The sequence below is a fragment of the Pristis pectinata genome, chromosome 14 (genome assembly GCF_009764475.1).
Source record: "Pristis pectinata isolate sPriPec2 chromosome 14, sPriPec2.1.pri, whole genome shotgun sequence".
NCBI classification, from domain to species: domain Eukaryota; kingdom Metazoa; phylum Chordata; class Chondrichthyes; order Rhinopristiformes; family Pristidae; genus Pristis; species Pristis pectinata.
This window is the reverse complement of record NC_067418.1, coordinates 51,106,867-51,126,716: the sequence shown is the minus strand read 5'-3', so window position 1 is coordinate 51,126,716 and position 19,850 is coordinate 51,106,867. Positions and strand designations below refer to the sequence as shown.

Genomic DNA, 19,850 nt, shown 5'->3' with positions numbered 1-19,850 from the left:
TCAGGATGACACTTCAGTGCTAAGCTGAGGGAGTACTGCAGTAACAGGGAGTGCTGCAGGGCAGGCAAGGTAGTGTAGTGGTTAGCATAACGCTATTACAGCGCCAGTGATCCAGGTTCAATACTGGCCACTGTCCGTAAGGAGTTTGTACCTTCTTGCCGTGTGTCTGCGTGGGCTTCCTCTGGGTGCTCCAGTTTCCTCCCACATTCCAAAAACATACGGGTTAGGAAGTTGTGGGTGTGCTATGTTGGCGCCGGAAGCATGGCGACACTTGCGGGCTGCCCCCAGAACACTCTACGCAAAAGATGCATTTCACTGTGTGTTTCGATGTATATGTGACTGATAAAGATGTCCTATCTTATAAATGGCATCTTTTGGAGGGTCAATAGATCAAAGGCCCATTGATTCTCCTGCAGAAATTGCAATGATGCTGCTTTTTAGAAAAGCTCAGTTCTCCGTTGTGTCCTGACTTTTGTGTCCGTCAGTCAATGTTAAAAGAACAGATATTGCCTAATCCTTGGATTGCTGGATGTGAGAAGTTGCCATCTGAAAATTAGCTGCTGTCTGCCCTGCACTATAAGTGGCTCCATTTCAAGTGCATTTCATTCACTGTAAAACAGCCAGCGATATCTTACAGATCTGCGAGTCTTCCTTCATTGTGCAGAAAGAATTGGCTGCTGCAGATTTTTCTTTTCTTTTACATTAATATTCCAAAGGAGAAAAATAATTGATGCAAACTAATTCTCTGAACCAGAGGTGCAAGACTTTCACTTGGAATACTGCCCTGAGGTGGGGCATTCATGCAGAAGTGAATTTGAGGCAGTCTTTCAACTACACACCTTCTGTGATTGAAGCAAAGAACTGCAGAGGCCAGGAATCAAACAAAAAAAACAGAAAATGCTGCAAACATTTAGCAGGTCAAGCGACCCTCGTCCCTAGGTTACGTCTGTGCCCGTGTGTCCCTGGAGAGTGAGCATGTGCTGTCCACGGGCACACTGGGGGCTATCTGGGACCAGAGGGTGCCACAGGGGCTCGAGTGCATTCTGGGTAAAAATGACTGTGGTATAATTTAAAGCTATTAGCTGCAGATAGTGTGAATTGTTGAACACCGTGTATTGGAATGATGTGATGCTGTAATCACTGACGAAACCTCCTTTGGAAAGGGGGAAGAAAAGCAGGTCGAGCCGCATCCATGGAAAAAGAAGCAGCATCAATGTGGAGGGAAACTGAGCTGTTCCTCTCTCCACAGATGCTGCCTGACCTGCTAAGTATCTCTGGTGTTTTCTGCTTTTGTTGTGCACCTCTTTGTGCGGTTTCCCCTTGTACGTATATGGCCCAATTACATGATGCTTCACTTTTTTTCTTGTTAGAAATGTAAATATGACAGCTGCAACTGTGATAAAAACGAGGACTGTATGTGTGCTGCCATATATTCCTATGTCCGAGCTTGTGCAAGCAAAGGGGTCACGTTAAACAACTGGCGAACAAACGTGTGTGGTGAGTAAGCTTTCGGTACTTTCATTGTAATATGGTGCAATCACCTTGCAGCTCTGACACATTAGATTAACAAAGGAAGGAATAATCACAGAAGCTGCATTCAGCAGTAATGGCTACCTCTGCTTTTAACATCTTTCTGGCCAAGGTAACGTGCCACAAACAGCAGTGCATCAGAACTTCCATCCTCCTTGAAGCTGTGTTTTCATGCATCCGGGAACTCTCATGTATTTGACAGAAGATGCTCCCATGTGAGGTCGCAGAAGTGAGAGCTTCATCATTGTGTTGGAATGCACTCTCACTTCACTGATCCAGTTGAATTTCCGCAGCAACGACGCGGATTTGTATAGCACCTTGCACGCGATAAATCCATAGATAAATCTATATCCACAGAGCCACATCAGGAGACATTAGGGCCGAAAAGCTTCTTCACATTGAAAGGTTTTTAAGTGCATTTTAAAAGAGGGCAGAGAGGTCGAATGAAATTCACTCTAAACCATGATACACTATCTGCTAATTGTTGTAGTCAAAGAACACAGAAGCAAGTGCTTTGGCCCATGTTGACCATTGAGTACAGTAGTCATACTTTCCAGCACTTGACTGTCTGTGCATTGGTGATTCAAGAGTCCATCTCGATCCTTCTTAAATGTGAGTGCCTCCAGAGCCTGTGTGTTCTGGACTCCAACCATCCTCTCAGTGAAGAAAATTCTTTCTCAGATCCCCTCCAAACCTCCTACCTTTAAACCTATAGTGTCTAGGTTCATACACCTCTGCTCGGGGGAAAGGTTTTTCATCATTTAATATGGAAGCAATAAAAAAATCAGGAATGCAGAAAAGACCTAAATTAGAATGACCTCCTCCCCCACACCTGCCCATCACTGTCTCTTACCTGCATCTACCTATCACCACCCTGTGCCCACCCCGCCTCCCCTCTTCTGTCCACCTATCACTGCTCTGCTTTTCCCTCCTATATATTTAGCTTCCCCCTTTTCCCACCTTCAGTCCTGAAGAAGGGTCCTGACCTGCAACGTTGACTGCCTGCTTTTCTCCACGGATGCTGCCTGGCCTGCTGAGTTCCTCCAGCATCGTTGTGTTTTTCATCGAGATTCCAGCATCTTCAGTCCTTTGTTTCTCTTTATCCTTACCCAAATTACAACATCTCTGTGATCTCAGAGATATTTCAGTCCGAAGTAGTTTAGACAAGAAGGGGGTGAGGCAAGGGAGGCACATGTACAAGCTTAAACTAAAGGTGCTGCTTGACATGCAGTTAATATGGGTTAGTGAACATAGATTTTATTTAACATAGCTTCTGATGTGAATTTTGGGATTGAAAAATAATAATCAGAATTAAAGCCAGTTGTTTCTGAATATGAAACAATGTTTCTGCAATAGAAAAATAGGGAGCTATGTGGGAGGGAAGGGTTAGATAGGTATTAGAGCAGGATAAAATGTCGGCACAACATGGTGGGCCAAAGGGCCTGCACTGCACTGTAGTGTTCTGTGATATCGTTCTCACACAAGGGCCTCCTTTGTGAAATCTGTCAATAATGATCATACAGTTTTAAACGCTGACTCGATTCTTCTCACCTTTTATGTTCCTTCTCTTCTTTAACTAAATCGTTTTAGGCTCCTACACAAAAACCTGCCCCGAGACGCTAACGTACGATTATAACATGAAGAGCTGCAGGCGCACATGTCACTCGCTGACTGAGAAGGACGTCACGTGCGGAATCCAACATGTGCCTGTGGATGGATGTGGGTGCGCGGAAGGAACGTACATGAATGAAAAGGGCAGATGTGTGCCCTCACTCAAGTGTCCGTGCCTCTATCAGGGCAGCCTCTTGAATCCTGGCGAGATGATCAGAATAGGAGATACACATTGGTAAATCAAAAGTAGCCGCGAGTGTTTTTACCCAATGGTGATGACTATGTGGTGGGTCTACAATTTGACCTCCTTTTCTGTTGCAGTGTGTGTATACATGGAAAAGTCCAGTGCATTAGGTTACGAAGCAGAATGACAGGTAGGTCCTACTGCTTTGTTGGTTGAAACATTAATACTCGAATATACTCCATGACACTTATAAGTCTTTATGCACTGCAGGGTGTGAGCCACCGAAGATCTATCTCAGCTGCAATACGACAGAGCCGGGAACAGGGGCAGAGTGTCGCAGGACATGCGGGAACCAGAATCTGGATTGTGTGAGTGGACTGAGATTTGTTTTCATAATTGTACAATCACAGACTGAAAGCTACATTTTCACAATTCTAATCTGGAATAGGTTACCTTGAAATCGGCCTTATTCAATCCTTGGGTCATTTTGAAATATTCCAGTCCTACCCAAAGTGTCTGAGTTTTATTTATTTTATTCATTCAAGGGATGTGGGCTTTGCAGGCTGAGCCAGTATTTAATTGCCCATCCCTAGTTGGCCTTGGTGGTGAGCTGCCTTCTTGAACCGCTGCAGTCCTTGAGGTGTGGGTGTACCCACAGTGTTGCTTGGGAGGGAGTTCCAGGGTTTTAGCCCAGTAACGGTGAAGGAACGGGGATATATTTCCAAGTCCGGATGGTGTGTGGCTTGGAGGCAACTTCCCGGCCGGCGGTGGTGTTCCTCGTGCTTCTGCTGCCCTTGTCCTTCTAGCTGGTAGAGGTGGTGGGTTTGGAAGGTGCTGTCTGAGGAGTCTCGGTGAGTTGCTGCAGTGCGTCCTGTAGATGGTACAAACTGCTGCTCCTGTGTGTGGGTGGAGGAGTGAGTCGATGGGTGCCCATCAAGCAAGCTACTATGTCTTGCATGGTCACAGTCACAGAGTCATAGAGTCTTACAGCACGGAAACAGGCCCTTCGGCCCAACTTGTCCATGCCGACCAAGGAGTCCATTTGAGCTAGTTCCATTTGCCTGTGTTTGGCCCACACCCCTCTAAACATTTCATATCCATGTACCCGTCCAAGTGCCTTTTAAACTTTGTTAATTAACCTGCCTCACCCACTTCCTCTGGCAGTTCGTTCCATATAGACGTTACCCTCTCTGTGAAAAATTTGCTCCTCAAGTCCCTTTTAAATCTTTCCCCCTCGCATCTTAAATCAATGCCCTCTAGTTTTAGACTCCCCTACTCCGGGGGAAAAGGCTGTGACCGTCCACCTCTTGATTTTATAAACCCCTGCATGGTGTCGAGCTTCTGAGTGTTGTTGAAGCTGCACTCATCCAGGCCAGTGGAGGGTGCTCCCTCACACTCCTGACCTGAGCCTCGTAGACAGTGGACAGGCTTTCGGGAGTTAGGAGGCGAGTCACTCCCCGCAGGGTTAAGAGTGCATTATTAAGTAATTAAGTACATCCAGCCAAAGAACGTAAGTTTTATATCAAAGCAATATTACTCATCCTCCCTGACAAAATGTCAGTACCACCCCCCCTGCTCAGCTCCCCCACCGGACTGACCACGTGGGTAGCTCATCACATTGCACTCTTTTCTGTTCGGTGCTCAGTTGGATTTAAAATTTGCACATAAAGGCCTTGAGGAGTTGTTTCCTCAGTCTAGCGCTGGTAACTTAGGTGCTGAATAGTTACTAAAGAGTCACTGAAGCAAGGCAATCTGTCAAACTCAGTTGTCCTTCTGTAAAGCCAGACGCCATTTTGGCAAACGGTTCAAAAGTGTGTCAGGACCAGCTGTCCCGAGGAAGCTTCAGTCTGCAAGCTCCACCCAAGTTGACTCCTATTGCTCATGAAGAGGCTGCAACGCATTCTGTTGGCCAACACGAAACTGAAAAGATGCTCCAAACCAGACTGAAAGTATTGCAGCAAAAATGGCAATACTGCTTGCAAGTAGTAGTACTTAATGGTCAGGAAGGATAGATTACATTGCATTTGAACCTCTTAAGTGCCCACAGTGTCTCCTGATTGGTTGTGGTGGGTAAGGTGGATGCCTTTTGATGATCTTACGGGTAAATTATTTATTCTCTTGTGATACCCCTGAAAGACTCTGGACCATAGCCCTGACAATCCTCATACGGGCTTTTCAGCAGAAAGGTCTTGCTTGTTGACATTTTAGTGTGGAGGCACAGAAGGGAACAGGAATCATGCCAGATGATCAGTAGGTTCCTCCTCCATGGTCCCAGGACCATTACCTTCAGATGTTTTTTCAGTCATTGTGCAGCTCTCTGGGCAGGGCCAGAACATCTGTGGCAACTCCTCAAACTCCACTGGAGCACTGTCAGAGTACGGAGGTACAGTGGATCCCGAATGGGTCCAGTGATTCATAACAACTCCACCCCTCCCCTTCTCACACCTCTCTCATACACACACACACACACACACTCACACTCTCATACTCACACATACACTTCACTCACACACACCAACACACACTCACTCACATACACACATACATAATCACACACACACTCACTCACACACACACATACATACACCCACGCTCACACCCAACATCTTCTCTGCAAGTAAAAACTAATTTGTTCTTTCTTTCTCCCAGATCCGACCAAGGGTCTTTGACTTAAAGTGTCAAATGCTGAGATGTAAAGGTCTGAGTGTTTCCAGCATTTTCTGGTTTTATCCCAACCGATCCAACCTTTCTTCTTCACTGATACTTCCGAGATCCTTGTACCTTCCTGTGACATGGCCACCAGAACTGTTCAACATTCTCAAGCTCCAGCTGTGGGAGCATCGTAGGAGGGACTGAAACAATTTGAGCTAGGCAGTATGATGACAAGATAACAAAAAGTTGGAATATTGAAACTCAAGAGTTAGAAGGGAAGTCAAGGCAACAGTAATAACTAAGGGCAATGAGGCAGAAATTAGATCTAATAAGCAATTGATCACAGAACATAGAACAGTCTAGCACAGGAACAGGCCCTTCAGCCCACCATGCCTGTGCCAACCATGATACCAACTTAAACTGCACATCTGCCTGCACATGATCCATATCCTTCCACTGCCTGCCTGTTCATGTGTCATTATAAATGCCTCTATGATCCTAATTGACCCTGAATTGTATTTGTTTCTTGGTTTCCACAGTACAGTGAGAAGTGTGTGTCAGGTTGTGTTTGCCCTGAGGGGCTTTTGGACGATGGGAGAGGAAGCTGTGTGATGGAGGAGAAGTGCCCTTGTATGCACAATAATGTCTCTTACTCACCAGGAAGCAGGATTAGAGTCGACTGTAACACTTGGTAATTATAAAACTAAAACAAACCTTTCAGTATTAAATATACCATTATGTTATACCATGCTTAGCGAAACGTTTTAGAAATGGGAAAACAAAATTGTGAAGTTATTCTTTGCTTGTACAGAGTTAACATTAAGTATTACACCTCAGAAAATTTGTCTTAATCGTGTGTTAAATGGGTGTCAACAACCACCTTCAATGAAACTAAATATCAGAACTCAAGCAGAACAACCAGCCTCCATTAGGCTCTGCATGTAGTGTTGCTGGCCAAGGGCGAATTTCTAGGCGTGGATATTCTCTTTCAGAACCATAGAACACTTCGGCACAGAAAATAGGCTGTTTGGCCCTTCTAGTCTGTGCCAAAACTTTATTCCGCTAGTCCCATTGACCTGCACCCAGTCCATAACCCTCCAGACCCCTCCTGTCCATGTATCTATCCAATTTATTCTTAAAACATAAGAGTGAGCCCGCATTTACCACATCAGATGGCAGCTCGTTCCACACTCTCACCACTCTCTGAGTGAAGAAGTTCCCCCTAAACCTTTCCCCTTTCACCCTAAAGCCATGTCCTCTCGTACTTCTCTCTCCTGATCTAGGTGGAAAGAGCCTACTTGCATTAACTCTGTCTATTCCCCTCATAATTTTGTAAACCTCTATCAAATCTCCCCTCATTTTTCTGTGCTCCAAGGAATAAAGTCCTAACCTGTTCAATCTTTCCCTGTAACTCAACTCCTGAAGACCCGGCAACATTCTAGTAAATCTCCTCTGCACTCTTTCAATCTTACTGATATCCTTCCTATAGTTAGGTGACCAGAACTGCACACAATACTCCAAATTTGGCCTCACCAATGACTTATACAACCTCACCATAACATCCCAACTCCTGTACTCAATACTTAAACCAATACCGCATAATACAGGCCCTTCGGCCCACCATGTTGTGCCAACCTTTAAACGCCTAGGACTAACTAACCCCTTCCTCCCACATATCCCCCTATTTTAAAATCCTCCATATGCTTATCTAACAATCCCTTGAACTTGACCAATGTATCAGCCTCCACCACCATTCCAGGCAGCGCATTCCATGCACCAACCACACTCTGGGTGAAAAACCTCCCTCTGATATCTCCCTTGAACTTCCCACCCATTACCTTAAAACCATGCCCTCTTGTATTGAGCATTGGTGCCCTGGGAAAGAGGCGCTGGCTGTCCACTCTATCTATTCCTCTTAATATTTTGTACACCTCTATCATGTCTCCCCTCATCCCCCTTCTCTCCAATGAGTAAAGCCCTAGCTCCCTTAGTCTCTCCTCATAATCCATACTTTCCAATCCAGGCAGCATCCTGGTAAATCTCCTCTGCACCCTTTCCAATGCCTCCACATCCTTCCTATAATGAGGCGACCAGAACTGGACACAGTACTCCAAGTGTGGCCTAACCAGAGTTTTGTACAGCTGCATCATTACCTCACACCTCTTAAACTCAATCCCACGATTTATGAAAGCTAACATCCCATAAGCTTTCTTTACTACCCTATCCACCTGTGTGACAACTTTCAGTGATCTTTGGATATGAACCCCCAGATCCCTCTGCTCCTCTACACTGCCCAGAATCCTGCCATTAACCTTGTACTCCGTCTTGGAGTTGGTCCTTCCAAAGTGTACCACCTCACACTTCTCCGGATAGAACTCCATCTGCCACTTGTCAGCCCAGCTCTGCATCCTATCAATATCCCTCTATAAGCTTCAACACTCCTCCACACTATCTACAACACCACCGATCTTTGTGTCATCTGCAAACTTGCTAACCAACCCTTCCACCCCCATCCAAGTCATTAATAAATATCATGAAAAGTATAGGTCCCAGAACTGATCCCTGTGGGACACCACTAGTCATAGCCCTCCAATCTGAATGCATTCCCTCCACCACAACCCGCTGCTTTCTACAGGCAAGCCAATTCTGAATCCACATTGCCAAGCCTCCCTGGATCCCTTAGCCTCTGACCTTCTGAAGAAGCCCACCATGTGGAACCTTGTCAAACGCCTTACTAAAATCCATGTAGACCACATCCACTGCACTACCCTCATCAATCTTCCTGGTCACCTCCTCAAAGAACCCTATCAGGCTTGTGAGGCAAGATCTTCGCTTCACAAAGCCATGCTGGCTGTCCCTAATCAGTCCATGATTCTCTAAATGCTCATAGATCCTATCTCTTAGAATCCTTTCTAACAGCTTACCCACCACAGACGTAAGGCTCACTGGTCTGTAATTCCCTGGACTATCCCTACTACCTTTTTTGAATAAGGGGACAACGTTCACCACCCTCTAATCCTCTGGTACCATTCCCGTGGACAACGAGGACTCAAAGATCCGACCCAACAGTTCAGCAATCTCCTCCCTCGCCTCACGAAGCAGCCTGGGGAATATTCCGTCAGGCCCCGGGGACTTACCTATCCTAATATTTTCTTACAGCTCCAACACATCCTCTCTCTTGATATCTACATGGTCTAGAACATTACCCTCACCTACACTGTCCTCAGCGTCATCAAGACCCCTCTCCTTGGTGAATACTGAAGAGAAGTATTCATTGAGAACCTCACCCACTTCCACAGCTTCCAGGCACATCTTCCCACCTTTGCCTCTAATCAGACCTACCTTTACTCTCGTCATCCTTCTGCTCTTCATGTACGAGAAAAAAGCCTTGGGATTCTCCTTAACCCTACTCGCCAAAGCCTTTTCATGTCCCCTTCTTGCTCTCCTCAGCCCCTTCTTAAGTTCCTTCCTTGCTACTCTATATTCCTCACGAGCCCTGTCTGATCCTTGCTGCTTACACCTTATGTATGCTGCCCTCTTCTTCCTAACTAGTTGTTCCACCTCTCTCGTCACCCACAGTTCCTTCACCCTGCCATTCCTTCTCTGTCTCACCGGGACATATTTATCCCTAACAACCTGCAAGAGATCCCGGAACATCGACCACATCTCCATTGTACATTTCCCTTCAAAAACGTCATCCCAATTTACACTCTCAAGTTCTAGCCTTATAACCTCATAATTCACCTTTGATTTATGAATGCCAGGATGCCAAAAGCCTTCTTTACAACCCTGTCTGCCTGTGACGCCACTTTCAGGGAATTATGTATCTGAACTCTCAGATCCCTTTGTTCCTCTGAACTCCTCAGTGCCCTACCATTTACTGTGTATGTCCTACCTTGATTTGTCCTTCCAAAATGCAACACCTCACACTTGTCGGCATTAAATCCCATCTGCCATTTTCTGGCCCATTTTTCCAGTTGGTCCAGATCCCTCTGCAAGCTTTGAAAGCCTTCCTCGCTGTGCACAACGCCTCCAATCTTAGTGTCATCAGCAAACTTGCTGATCCAATTTACCACATTATCCTCTAGATCATTGATATGGACAACAAACAACAATGGCCTCAGCACAGATCCCTGAAGCACACCACTAGTCACCGGCCTCCCGTCTGAGAAACAACCATCCACTACCACTCTGTCTTCTCCCACACAGCCAGTTTCGAATCCAGGTTACAACGTCTCCATGGATACCTAGTGTCTGAACCTTCTGAACTAACCTCCCACGTGGGACCTTGTCCCACACCACGGTGCAGAGTTTACCCACGTTTGTTTCAGTGAAATTAGATCATGATGTTTTAATGATAAATCAAGAAATCCAATCAATACTGTAAAAATATTGGCCTGGAAATGCTGCTTGCTGTCACAGAACTTGGCAACTTCTCTGTGGTGGCAGAAGGATGGTTGACGTTTGCCTCCACAGATGCTGTCTGATCCGCTGAGTTCTCCCAGCAGCTCGTGTGTTGCTCCAGATTCCAGCATCTGCCGTCTCTTGTGTCTCCGACCTCCCTCTGTACTGTGGCCGTCTTGGAAAGTGATCTTCAAAGTCTGACTCACTTCTAAACAGTCAGGCAGCAACGCAGGCAGCAACGCAGAGTTGGCAAGTTCTACAGGCAGCAATGCAGCAGCTGCTGGCAGGAAATGTCAAATTATTGAACACGATGCAAAGTAAATTTAGTTCACCCGAGTTTATCATGAAAATAGAGGGACAGCACTCACACACACACCAGTACTGAGGGAGGGCACCCTGTGGGGCTGGCACACACACACACACACACACACACACCTGTACTGAGGGAGGGCACCCTGTGGGGGCTGGCACACACACACACACACACACACACACACACACCTGTACTGAGGGAGGGCACCCTGTGGGGCTGGCACACACACACACACACACCTGTACTGAGGGAGGGCACCCTGTGGGGCTGGCACACACACACACACACACACACACACCTGTACTGAGGGCACCCTGTGGGGCTGGCACACACACACACACACACACACACACACACACACACAGAGACACCTGTACTGAGGGAGGGCACCCTGTGGGGCTGGCACTCACCCACACACCTGTACTGAGGGAGGGCACCCTGTGGGGGCTGGCACACACACACACACACACGTACTGAGGGAGCCAAGAAGGCTGAACTCCAACTCCTAGGCAACTTTGCTTGAACCAACTACTTTAAATTCATGAGGTAAAAAGCCTTTTGAACTGAATTATAAAACAAATGTTCATTGTGTTCTCTCAGAATTACCAAGTAACAATTTTATTGCTCCCAATTCATTTTGTTTTACTTAGTACCTGTCAGAAAGGCCACTGGATGTGCACAGATATTCCCTGCTTTGGAGCTTGTAGAATATACGGGAGTGGTCACTACATCACATTTGATGGCAAGCGCTATAACTTTGAGGGTAATTGTGAATATGTTGTCACCCAGGTAAGGTTTCCTCTGTCTTCTTTTACGATGGCACAATACACTCAGCCTTGGTTGATGAGCCTGAAACATCTGTAATAAGGAACTCCAAGGCATTCTGTGATGGTCCTCCAGCTGATATTGTTCCTTTGTAGGAAGCAGTTAGGCTTTGATCAAATCCTTTTCCCATCAATCGAATGGCGCTGTGGACAACAGCATCCATTGGCGTCAAGGGAACAAATTTACCTCCCACTGTTTGGAGTCAGAGTCGTACAAGACATAAACAGGCCCTTCAGCCCGTTAGTTCCGTGCTGGCCTATTTGCTCATCTGCACCAATCCTATTTGGTATTGGTATTAGTTTATTATTGTCACTTGTACCGAGGTCCAGTGAAAAACTTGTCTTGCATACCGATCGTACAGGTCAATTCATTACACAGTGCAGATACATTGAGTCAGTACAGAGTGCACTGAGGTAGTACAGGTAAAAACAATAACAGTACAGAGTAAAGTGTCACAGCTACAGGGAAGTGCAGTGCAATAAGGTGCAAGGTCACAACAGGGTAGATTATGACATTAGGTTCATATCCTTCGATGCCTTGCCTATTCAAGTGCCTGTCTAAATGTTTGCTAGGCACAGTGATTGTATCTGCCTGCAACCCCTCCTCCGGCAGTTTTCCAGGTATCACCCACTCTCTGTGTGAAGAACTTTCCCTCAGATCCCCATTAAAACTCCTTCCTCTCACCTTAGACCCATGCCCTCTTGTTTTTGATACCCCTGCCACGGGGAAAAAGATTCTGGATATCTCCCCGATCTACCTCTCTTATAATTTTCTATTCCTCCATCAGGTCACCCCCTCAGCCTCCTTCGCTCCAGGGGAAAACAAGCCCAACTTATCCAGTCTCACCCCATAACTGCTGTCCTCCAATCCAGGCAACATCCTGCACTCTCTCCAGCACAACCACATCCTCCCTGCAGTGTGGCGACCAGAAGTGTGCACAATACTCCGTGTGATCTTGTCTGTTTTATAAAGATGCAACATAATGTCCCATTTTTTTTATTTTCTATACCCCAACCTATGAAGGCAAGTCTGCCAGGTGCCTTTTTCACCATTGTATAAATCTGTGTTGTAACTTTCAGGGAACTCTGGACTTGAACCCTTCTGGCTCTCTGTTCACCAACATTGCTTAGGGCCCCACCATTTAGCATGCATGCCCTACCTCTATTTGTCTTCCCAAAGATGAGATGAGATGAGATCTCTTTATTAGTCACATGTACATCGAAACACACAGTGAATTGAATCTTTTGCATAGTGTTCTGGGGGGCAGCCCGCAAGTGTCGCCACGCTTCCAGTACCAACATAGCACGCCCACAACTTCCTAACCCGTACGTCTTTGGGATGTGGGAGGAAACTGGAGCACCCGGAGGAAACCCACGCAGACACAGGGGGAGAACGTACAAACTCCTTATGGACAGTGGCTGGAATTGAACCCGGGTCGCTGGTGCTGCATATCACCTCACACTGGCTGGGATTAAATTCCATCTGCCGATACGTCACCCAACTTTCCATCTCATCTATACCCTGCTGTGGCCTCAGACAACCTTCCTCGCTATCCACACCACCACCAACTTTCGTGTAGAATCGAGTGATACAGCATGGAAACAGGCCTTTGGTCTCAGTGACCTATTTAACTGATCCTACATCAAACCCATCTTTTATCCTCCCCACATTCCCATCAACTTCCCCCAGATTCTACCACTCACCAGGGGTAATTTAGAGCGGCCAATTAACCTGCCAAGCGCAAACCCTCTAATCATATCTCCTACATTTGTGGTGCTGGGTTTTGTCCTGTAATAACCCGCATTTCTTTTAAGGTGACAAACTGCTTCATTAGCAGCATGGCAGTAATAGTCCCCGTTACACTCTTTGTTACTGCACACTCAATTCGCAGGACTACTGTGGAGTTAGTCAAACCAACGGTACCTTCAGTGTAATCACAGAAAACGTCCCCTGCGGAACAACTGGCACAACATGTTCTAAATCAATCAAGCTGTTTTTTCAGGTATTGACTTTTCTCACTTCCAATTTCTCAGCAAGAATTCGTTTCAAACTCATTCTGATTGCATTTACCGAATAATACTGAATTACTGTCATCTCCTAATTCAGAATTTTGAACTGAAGTTAGCCGAGGGGAAACACGAAGTAATACAACGGAATGAAAACAAGAAGCTTCCTTTCACTGTTCGCACACTGGGTCTTTATCTTACGGTGGAAACTACTAATGGATTGGTTCTGATATGGGACAAAAAAACTAGCGTTTTTATTAAACTGAGCCCTTCTTACCAGGTATGAAATAAAATTATCCGTAACCTGGGATTACCTCTCCTACGTATTTCACTACTAGCAGTTATTTATCACGGTTATTTATTTTTCTGATTCCAGGGGAATATTTGTGGATTATGTGGTAACTTTGATGGAAATGCCAACAATGATTTGATGACAAGAAGCCAGTCTGTTGTCACTGACCTCATGGAATTTGGAAACTCCTGGAAGTTGTCAGCCACCTGCCCTGATGCTGTGCCTGAGAACGACCCCTGCGTTGCGAAGCCGCACCGTAAAGCCTGGGCGGAGAAGCAGTGTGGGATCATTCTGAGTGACGTCTTCAAAAATTGTTCCGGAATGGTTGTGCATTTTCTTACGTCTTCAATTGTTTTCATTTGCTGTCTTTCCTTTGACTGGCATCAGACTTAGTAATGTGCTTCATCAACAGGTTGACCCAAATCCATTTTATGAAGCTTGTGTCCATGACTCTTGCTCTTGTGACAGTGGTGGAGACTGTGAGTGCTTTTGCACAGCTGTAGCTGCCTACGCAAATGCCTGCAATGAGTCTGGGATATGTGTTGACTGGAGGACCCCTGAAATCTGTCGTAAGTTAACATCCAAATGGTATAACCACAAATGAGATTTACAATAAGATTATCAGCTTTGGGTGACCAATATCATTCAAAATGTCGAAAACATAAATATGTAATGGATACAATGATTTATGAAGGGCTTCTGGGCAATTCACAGTTCACAAGTCAGAAATGCGGCCACAAATTGAGTTCCCACATGGCAGAAGATGCCTGCAGCCCTGCAGCAGCTGGACAATCCATCCTGCTGTTTAGATAAGTTCATAAGTTCATAAGTTGGTGTTCGTAAGCTGCGGAGGACCTAGTCTGAAGGCTAGGTGCCTTTGTGGTCCTAGTTAAATGCCAGCATTGAACGCATAACACTTCTGGACTGATCTGGAACCTTCATTCCCAGCAGGAATGTTATGGGAAGAGTGAAAAGATGAGCCAGTGCAGAAAGAAAATGCATGGAATATAAATGTTTTCGTTCGTTGTGGATGGATCATCAGATTCCCCGAATAACTTGTCCTAAAGAAACATCCAAACAATGTTGGAACATTGTTGTGACCACGAATTAGTTAAATTTGTATTACTTTAAGCAATTCTCAACTTGTAAATTTTGACAATGAGCTGGAACTAATTTTATCATAAACAATGCATGAAGGAAAGTTAAATTGAATGTAAGGGGTAGGAAAATCGATGGGAGAATATCAGTGATAGAAAGATACTGAAAGATGCAGTGGTCATACAGAACAGAAAAGATACAGAGGAGTGAACATTGAAGGAGACACTAGATTAGGCAGCAATAAAAAAAGATCCACTAGTGGATAAAAGGGACGGAACAGATAAAGGAGATACCAGTGGGGGAAATAACAGCCTGATGGCTCAGCAAAACTATGTCATATCTTATGGAATTTATGAATACCTATTTTCTGCTGTTTTAGCTATGTACTGCAGTTTCTACAACCCTTTCCCGGAGTTGTGTCAGTGGCATTACCATGCTTGTGGAGTCCACTGCTTCAAAACCTGTCTAAACCCTCACGGTCTCTGCAACGTCACATTCCAGCTGGAAGGTAGATATACTTCTGATTATTGAACAAATCCTTAGAACCCCTGCTGTTACTATTTATCGATATAGGCATTAAGTAAGATAATGTTCATAACACAGGAAAGGTTTGTAAGATGTACCTTCATTTCAGTTCCCTGTTTGAACCATGTTTGCACATGAAACATAACATAAACAATAGAAGCAGGAGCAGAAGAGCAGAGGCATGTGGTGTATTGTCCTTCATCAATCGGGGAATTGAATTTAGGAGCCTTGATGTATTGTTGCAGCTATATAGGTCCCTGGTCAGACCCCACTTGGAGTACGGTGTTCGGTTCTCGTCGCCTCACTACAGGAAGGATGTGGAAGCCATAGAAAGGGTGCAGAGGACATTTACAAGGATGCTGCCTGGAATGGGGGCATGCCTTGTGAAAGTAGGTTGAGGGAACTCGGCCTTTTCTCCTTGGAGCGACGGAGGATGAGGGGGGACCTGATAGAGGTGTATAAGATGATGAGAGGCATTGATTGGGTAGATAGTCAGAGGCTTTTCCCCAGGGCTGAAATGGTGGCCACAAGAGTACATAGGTTTAAGGTGCCGGGGAGTAGATATAGAGGAGATGTCACAAGATCACAAGGTCATTCGGCCCATCGAGTCTGCTCCAAAGAAAAGGGAAAAAAAGAAAAAGAAATGAGAAATTGGGGGGTGGGGGCAAAAAAAACTATTCTAACCCCAATTTCCGGCCTTATCCCCATACCCCTTGATACCCCAACTATTTAGATACCTATCTATCTCTTCCTTAAATGCCTCCAATGATCTGGCCACTGCTGTACCTGACAAGGAATTCCACAAATTCACCACCCTCTGGATAAAGAAATTTCTTCTCATCTCTGTCTTAAACCTGTACCCTCTAATTCTAAGATTGTGCCCTCTGGTCCTGGACTCACCCACCAAGGGAAACAGCTTGACCACATCTACTCTGTCCAGTCCCTTCAACATTTTAAATGTCTCTATGGGGTCCCCTCTCATTCTTCCGTAATCCAGTGAGTACAGTCCAATAGCCGACAAACGCTCATCATACGTAAGCCCTTTCATCCCGGGAATCATCCTCGTAAATCTCCTCTGAACCCTCTCCAACATCAGCACATCCTTCCTAACATATGGGGCCCAAAACTGCACAAAGTATTCCAAATGAGGCCTCACTAGTGCCCCGTAGAGCCTCATCAACACCTCCCTACTTTTATACACTATACCTCTCGAAATGAATGCCAACATAGCATTCGCTTTCCTTACCACCAATCTGACCTGGTGGTTAACCTTTAGGGTATCCTGCACGAGTACCCCCAAGTCCCTTTGTACTTCTGTACTTTGAATTTTCTCCCCTTCTAGATAATAATCTGTCTGTTTATTTCTGTTTCCAAAGTGTACAACTGCACATTTCTCAACATTGAATCTCATCTGCCATTTCCTTGCCCATTCTCCTAAACTATCTAGGTCTCTCTGCAACCTTCCTGTCTCCTCAATACTCCCTACGCCTCCACCTATCTTGGTGTCATCTGCAAACTTAGCCACAAAACCATTTACTCCATCATCCAAATCATTAATGTACAAGGTAAAAAGAAGTGGCCCCAACACCGACCCCTGCGGAACACCACTAGTAACCGGTAGCTGACCAGAACAAGATCCTTTTATTCCCACCCTTTGCTTCCTGCCAACCAGCCAATGCTCCACCCATTCTGTTATCCTACCTGTAATTCCATGAGCTCGCATCTTATTAATCAGTCTCTTGTGAGGCACCTTGTCAAAGGCCTTTTGAAAGTCTAAATACACGACATCTACCGCCTCTCCCTTATCTACCCTACCTGTAATTTCTTCAAAAAACTCCAATAGGTTGGTCAGGCAGGATCTTCCCTTCACAAAACCATGTTGGCTAGGACCTATCTTGCCTTGCACCTCTAGGTATTCCATAACCTCATCCTTGAGGATCGATTCCAATAACTTTCCCACCACTGACGTCAGACTAAAAGGTCTGTAATTTCCTTTATGCTGCCTCCCACCTTTCTTATACAGTGGACCTACATATGCGACCCTCCAGTCCTCCGGAACCATGCCGGAGTCTATCGATTCCTGGAAAATTATCACTAATGCCTCCGCTATCTCTGAAGCCACCTCCTTCAGAACCCAAGGGTGCACGTCATCCGGCCCGGGAGACTTATCAGTCTTTAACCCATTTAGTTTTCCTAGCACCTTCTCTCTAGTAATTTTAACTGAACTCAGTTCCATTCCATGAGACCCCTGACTAACTGGTATATTGCTGATGTCCTCCACAGTGAAGACCGATGCAAAATACTCATTTAGTTCCTCTGCCATCTCTTTATCATCCATTATAATCTCTCCTGCACCACTTCTGTTTTCCCACTAATTTTTGCTTCCTTGTATGCCCTCCCTTTTGCTTTTATTTTAGCCTTCACCTCTCTCGTTATTCACATTTGTGCCTTTTTTCTATTCAAAACCTTTTTTCTTGGAATATATCTATCCTGCATTTTCCTTATTACTTGTAGAAATTCCTTACATTTCTGCTCCGGGGTAAGTTTTTTACTCAGAGAGTGGTGAGTGCATGGAATGGGCTGGCAGAAACGGTGGCGGAGGCTGATACGATAGGGTCTTTCAAGAGACTGTTAGGTAGGTACATGGAGCTGAGTAAAATAGAGGGCTATGGGTAAGCCTAGTAATTTCTAGGGTAGGGGCATGTTCAGCACAGCTTTGTGGGCCGAAGGGCCTGTATTCTGCTGTCGTTTTTCTATGTTCTATGTTCTAAGATGCTAGGAAGGCTTGTCTACTGATCATTCATATTGCAAGGCTGTAAACGGTATGTTTGTGAGGTGACGATTGACGTGGCCAACAGGGCACTTCCCAGCCACGAGACTGAACTTCGAAAGCTCACTTTGAATCTGAATTGGCTTCGATTGATGTTTGGTTCTTCTTTGATATGCTTCACTAAGAATCCTCTGTGTTCTCTAGCTTCTCTGCCTTGAGACCCACCTCCTAATGTTGACCCTATTTGTCATCTTGTGCTGTCCTACCTTCCCTTTATGGCCCCCATATGAATGTGCTGATTTTCTTCCCCCGCAGGTTGCTACCCTAAATGTCCCGAGGACACACCCATTTTCGATGAGCATACCAAGCAGTGTGTTGCTGAATGTGGCTGCTATGAAAATGGAAAGCATTATGAAGTTAACGAAACTGTGGTAACCACCAATAACTGTGAGAAGTGGTATGTATAGTTTGTGATTTTAAATAAACTATGGAATTAGATTGCACAGTCAAATTAAAACAAAATGGAATTCCTATGGCATTAGTGTGAGTGAGTGGTCGATGGTCAGCACAGATTCAATGGGCCGAAGGATGAGACAAGCACATCCTCGCTAGGCTCAGCTGACATCACTCGAGCCTCTGAGTGAGAGGTTTATGATTTCTGCTCTTCATGCAGGTCTAACACAGAATTTCAGTGATAAGTATTCCTTGGTATTTCTCGAGCAGTGAGTTCTTGCGATGCCATTGTCAACATTTTGTGGCCTACACCAATGATAATACAGAATTCGACATTAACTTCATTTGTTTTTATTCTATAAATATGCACAAAGTGACTTTAGCATTTGCATCCAATACTCAGTAAGAAAACTTCAAAGTATTTTTTTAGTTATGAAATGCTTTGGAGTTTCCAAAGGTTTGATAATGTGCCATAGAAATGAAAGTGCAACTTATATTCACTGTCATCATGTTAAACTCTCAGAAAAACAGAAAACTTGTTTTTTTTCAGTGTGTGCACACCGGACGGCATTCAATGCATGAACGACAGCAGCGGCAAGTGTTCATTTCATTTTTCCTGTGAAGTAAATTATTTATTTCAGAATAAAATTATAAATTAAAATACTCAAATCATCCTGTAACTTTTCTTCACAGCTTGTGTCTGTATATACAATGGCACAATTTATCATCCAAATGACGTTATCTATAATATAACTGATGGCCTTGGAGATTGCATAATAGCAATCTGTGCTGAGAATGGAACAATTAATAGGACAATTGTATCGTGTGAAACAAGTGCAACAACCACAGCAACACCATGGACAGTTTCCTCATCCTCAATCACAGCCAGTACAGGTAAATTTGGCGTTTTATTTTCCTTCATAACTGAAAAGAAGTTAAAACTTGAGCCGAGGTGCATGACCCTTTAATGACAGAATTCTGTACTGGAAATAAATACTGGATTTGCCAGCAGATGAGTGGACAAGATGGAACTAATCAGAGCACAAATGGTCAGCAGATTAAAAAAATGGGGTTTAGAAAAGGGGAAGAACTGCAAGTCATGATCTTGTGGGAGACTCCCAGCAGTCCATCCAGGAACAGCTTTTATTCAAGCAATGCTGTACAACAGTTTGAAAGCAGGACTGGTC

The 19,850-nt window shown here is 45.0% G+C and overlaps 1 protein-coding gene across 1 annotated transcript in view; it reads left to right on the top strand.

The window, feature by feature from the left end:
* LOC127578015 (mucin-2-like) overlaps positions 1-19,850 on the top strand; it is a 148,510-nt gene that overhangs the window by 63,130 nt on the left and 65,530 nt on the right. The window contains exons 15-27 of the mRNA XM_052029721.1: positions 1,371-1,497; positions 3,121-3,376; positions 3,463-3,515; positions 3,596-3,693; positions 6,517-6,668; positions 11,345-11,483; positions 13,411-13,521; positions 13,626-13,805; positions 13,902-14,141; positions 14,230-14,386; positions 15,295-15,423; positions 18,526-18,667; positions 19,214-19,257. Coding sequence (XP_051885681.1) covers positions 1,371-1,497; positions 3,121-3,376; positions 3,463-3,515; positions 3,596-3,693; positions 6,517-6,668; positions 11,345-11,483; positions 13,411-13,521; positions 13,626-13,805; positions 13,902-14,141; positions 14,230-14,386; positions 15,295-15,423; positions 18,526-18,667; positions 19,214-19,257 — 1,828 coding nt within the window. The remainder of the gene's footprint in view (positions 1-1,370; positions 1,498-3,120; positions 3,377-3,462; positions 3,516-3,595; positions 3,694-6,516; positions 6,669-11,344; positions 11,484-13,410; positions 13,522-13,625; positions 13,806-13,901; positions 14,142-14,229; positions 14,387-15,294; positions 15,424-18,525; positions 18,668-19,213; positions 19,258-19,850) is intronic.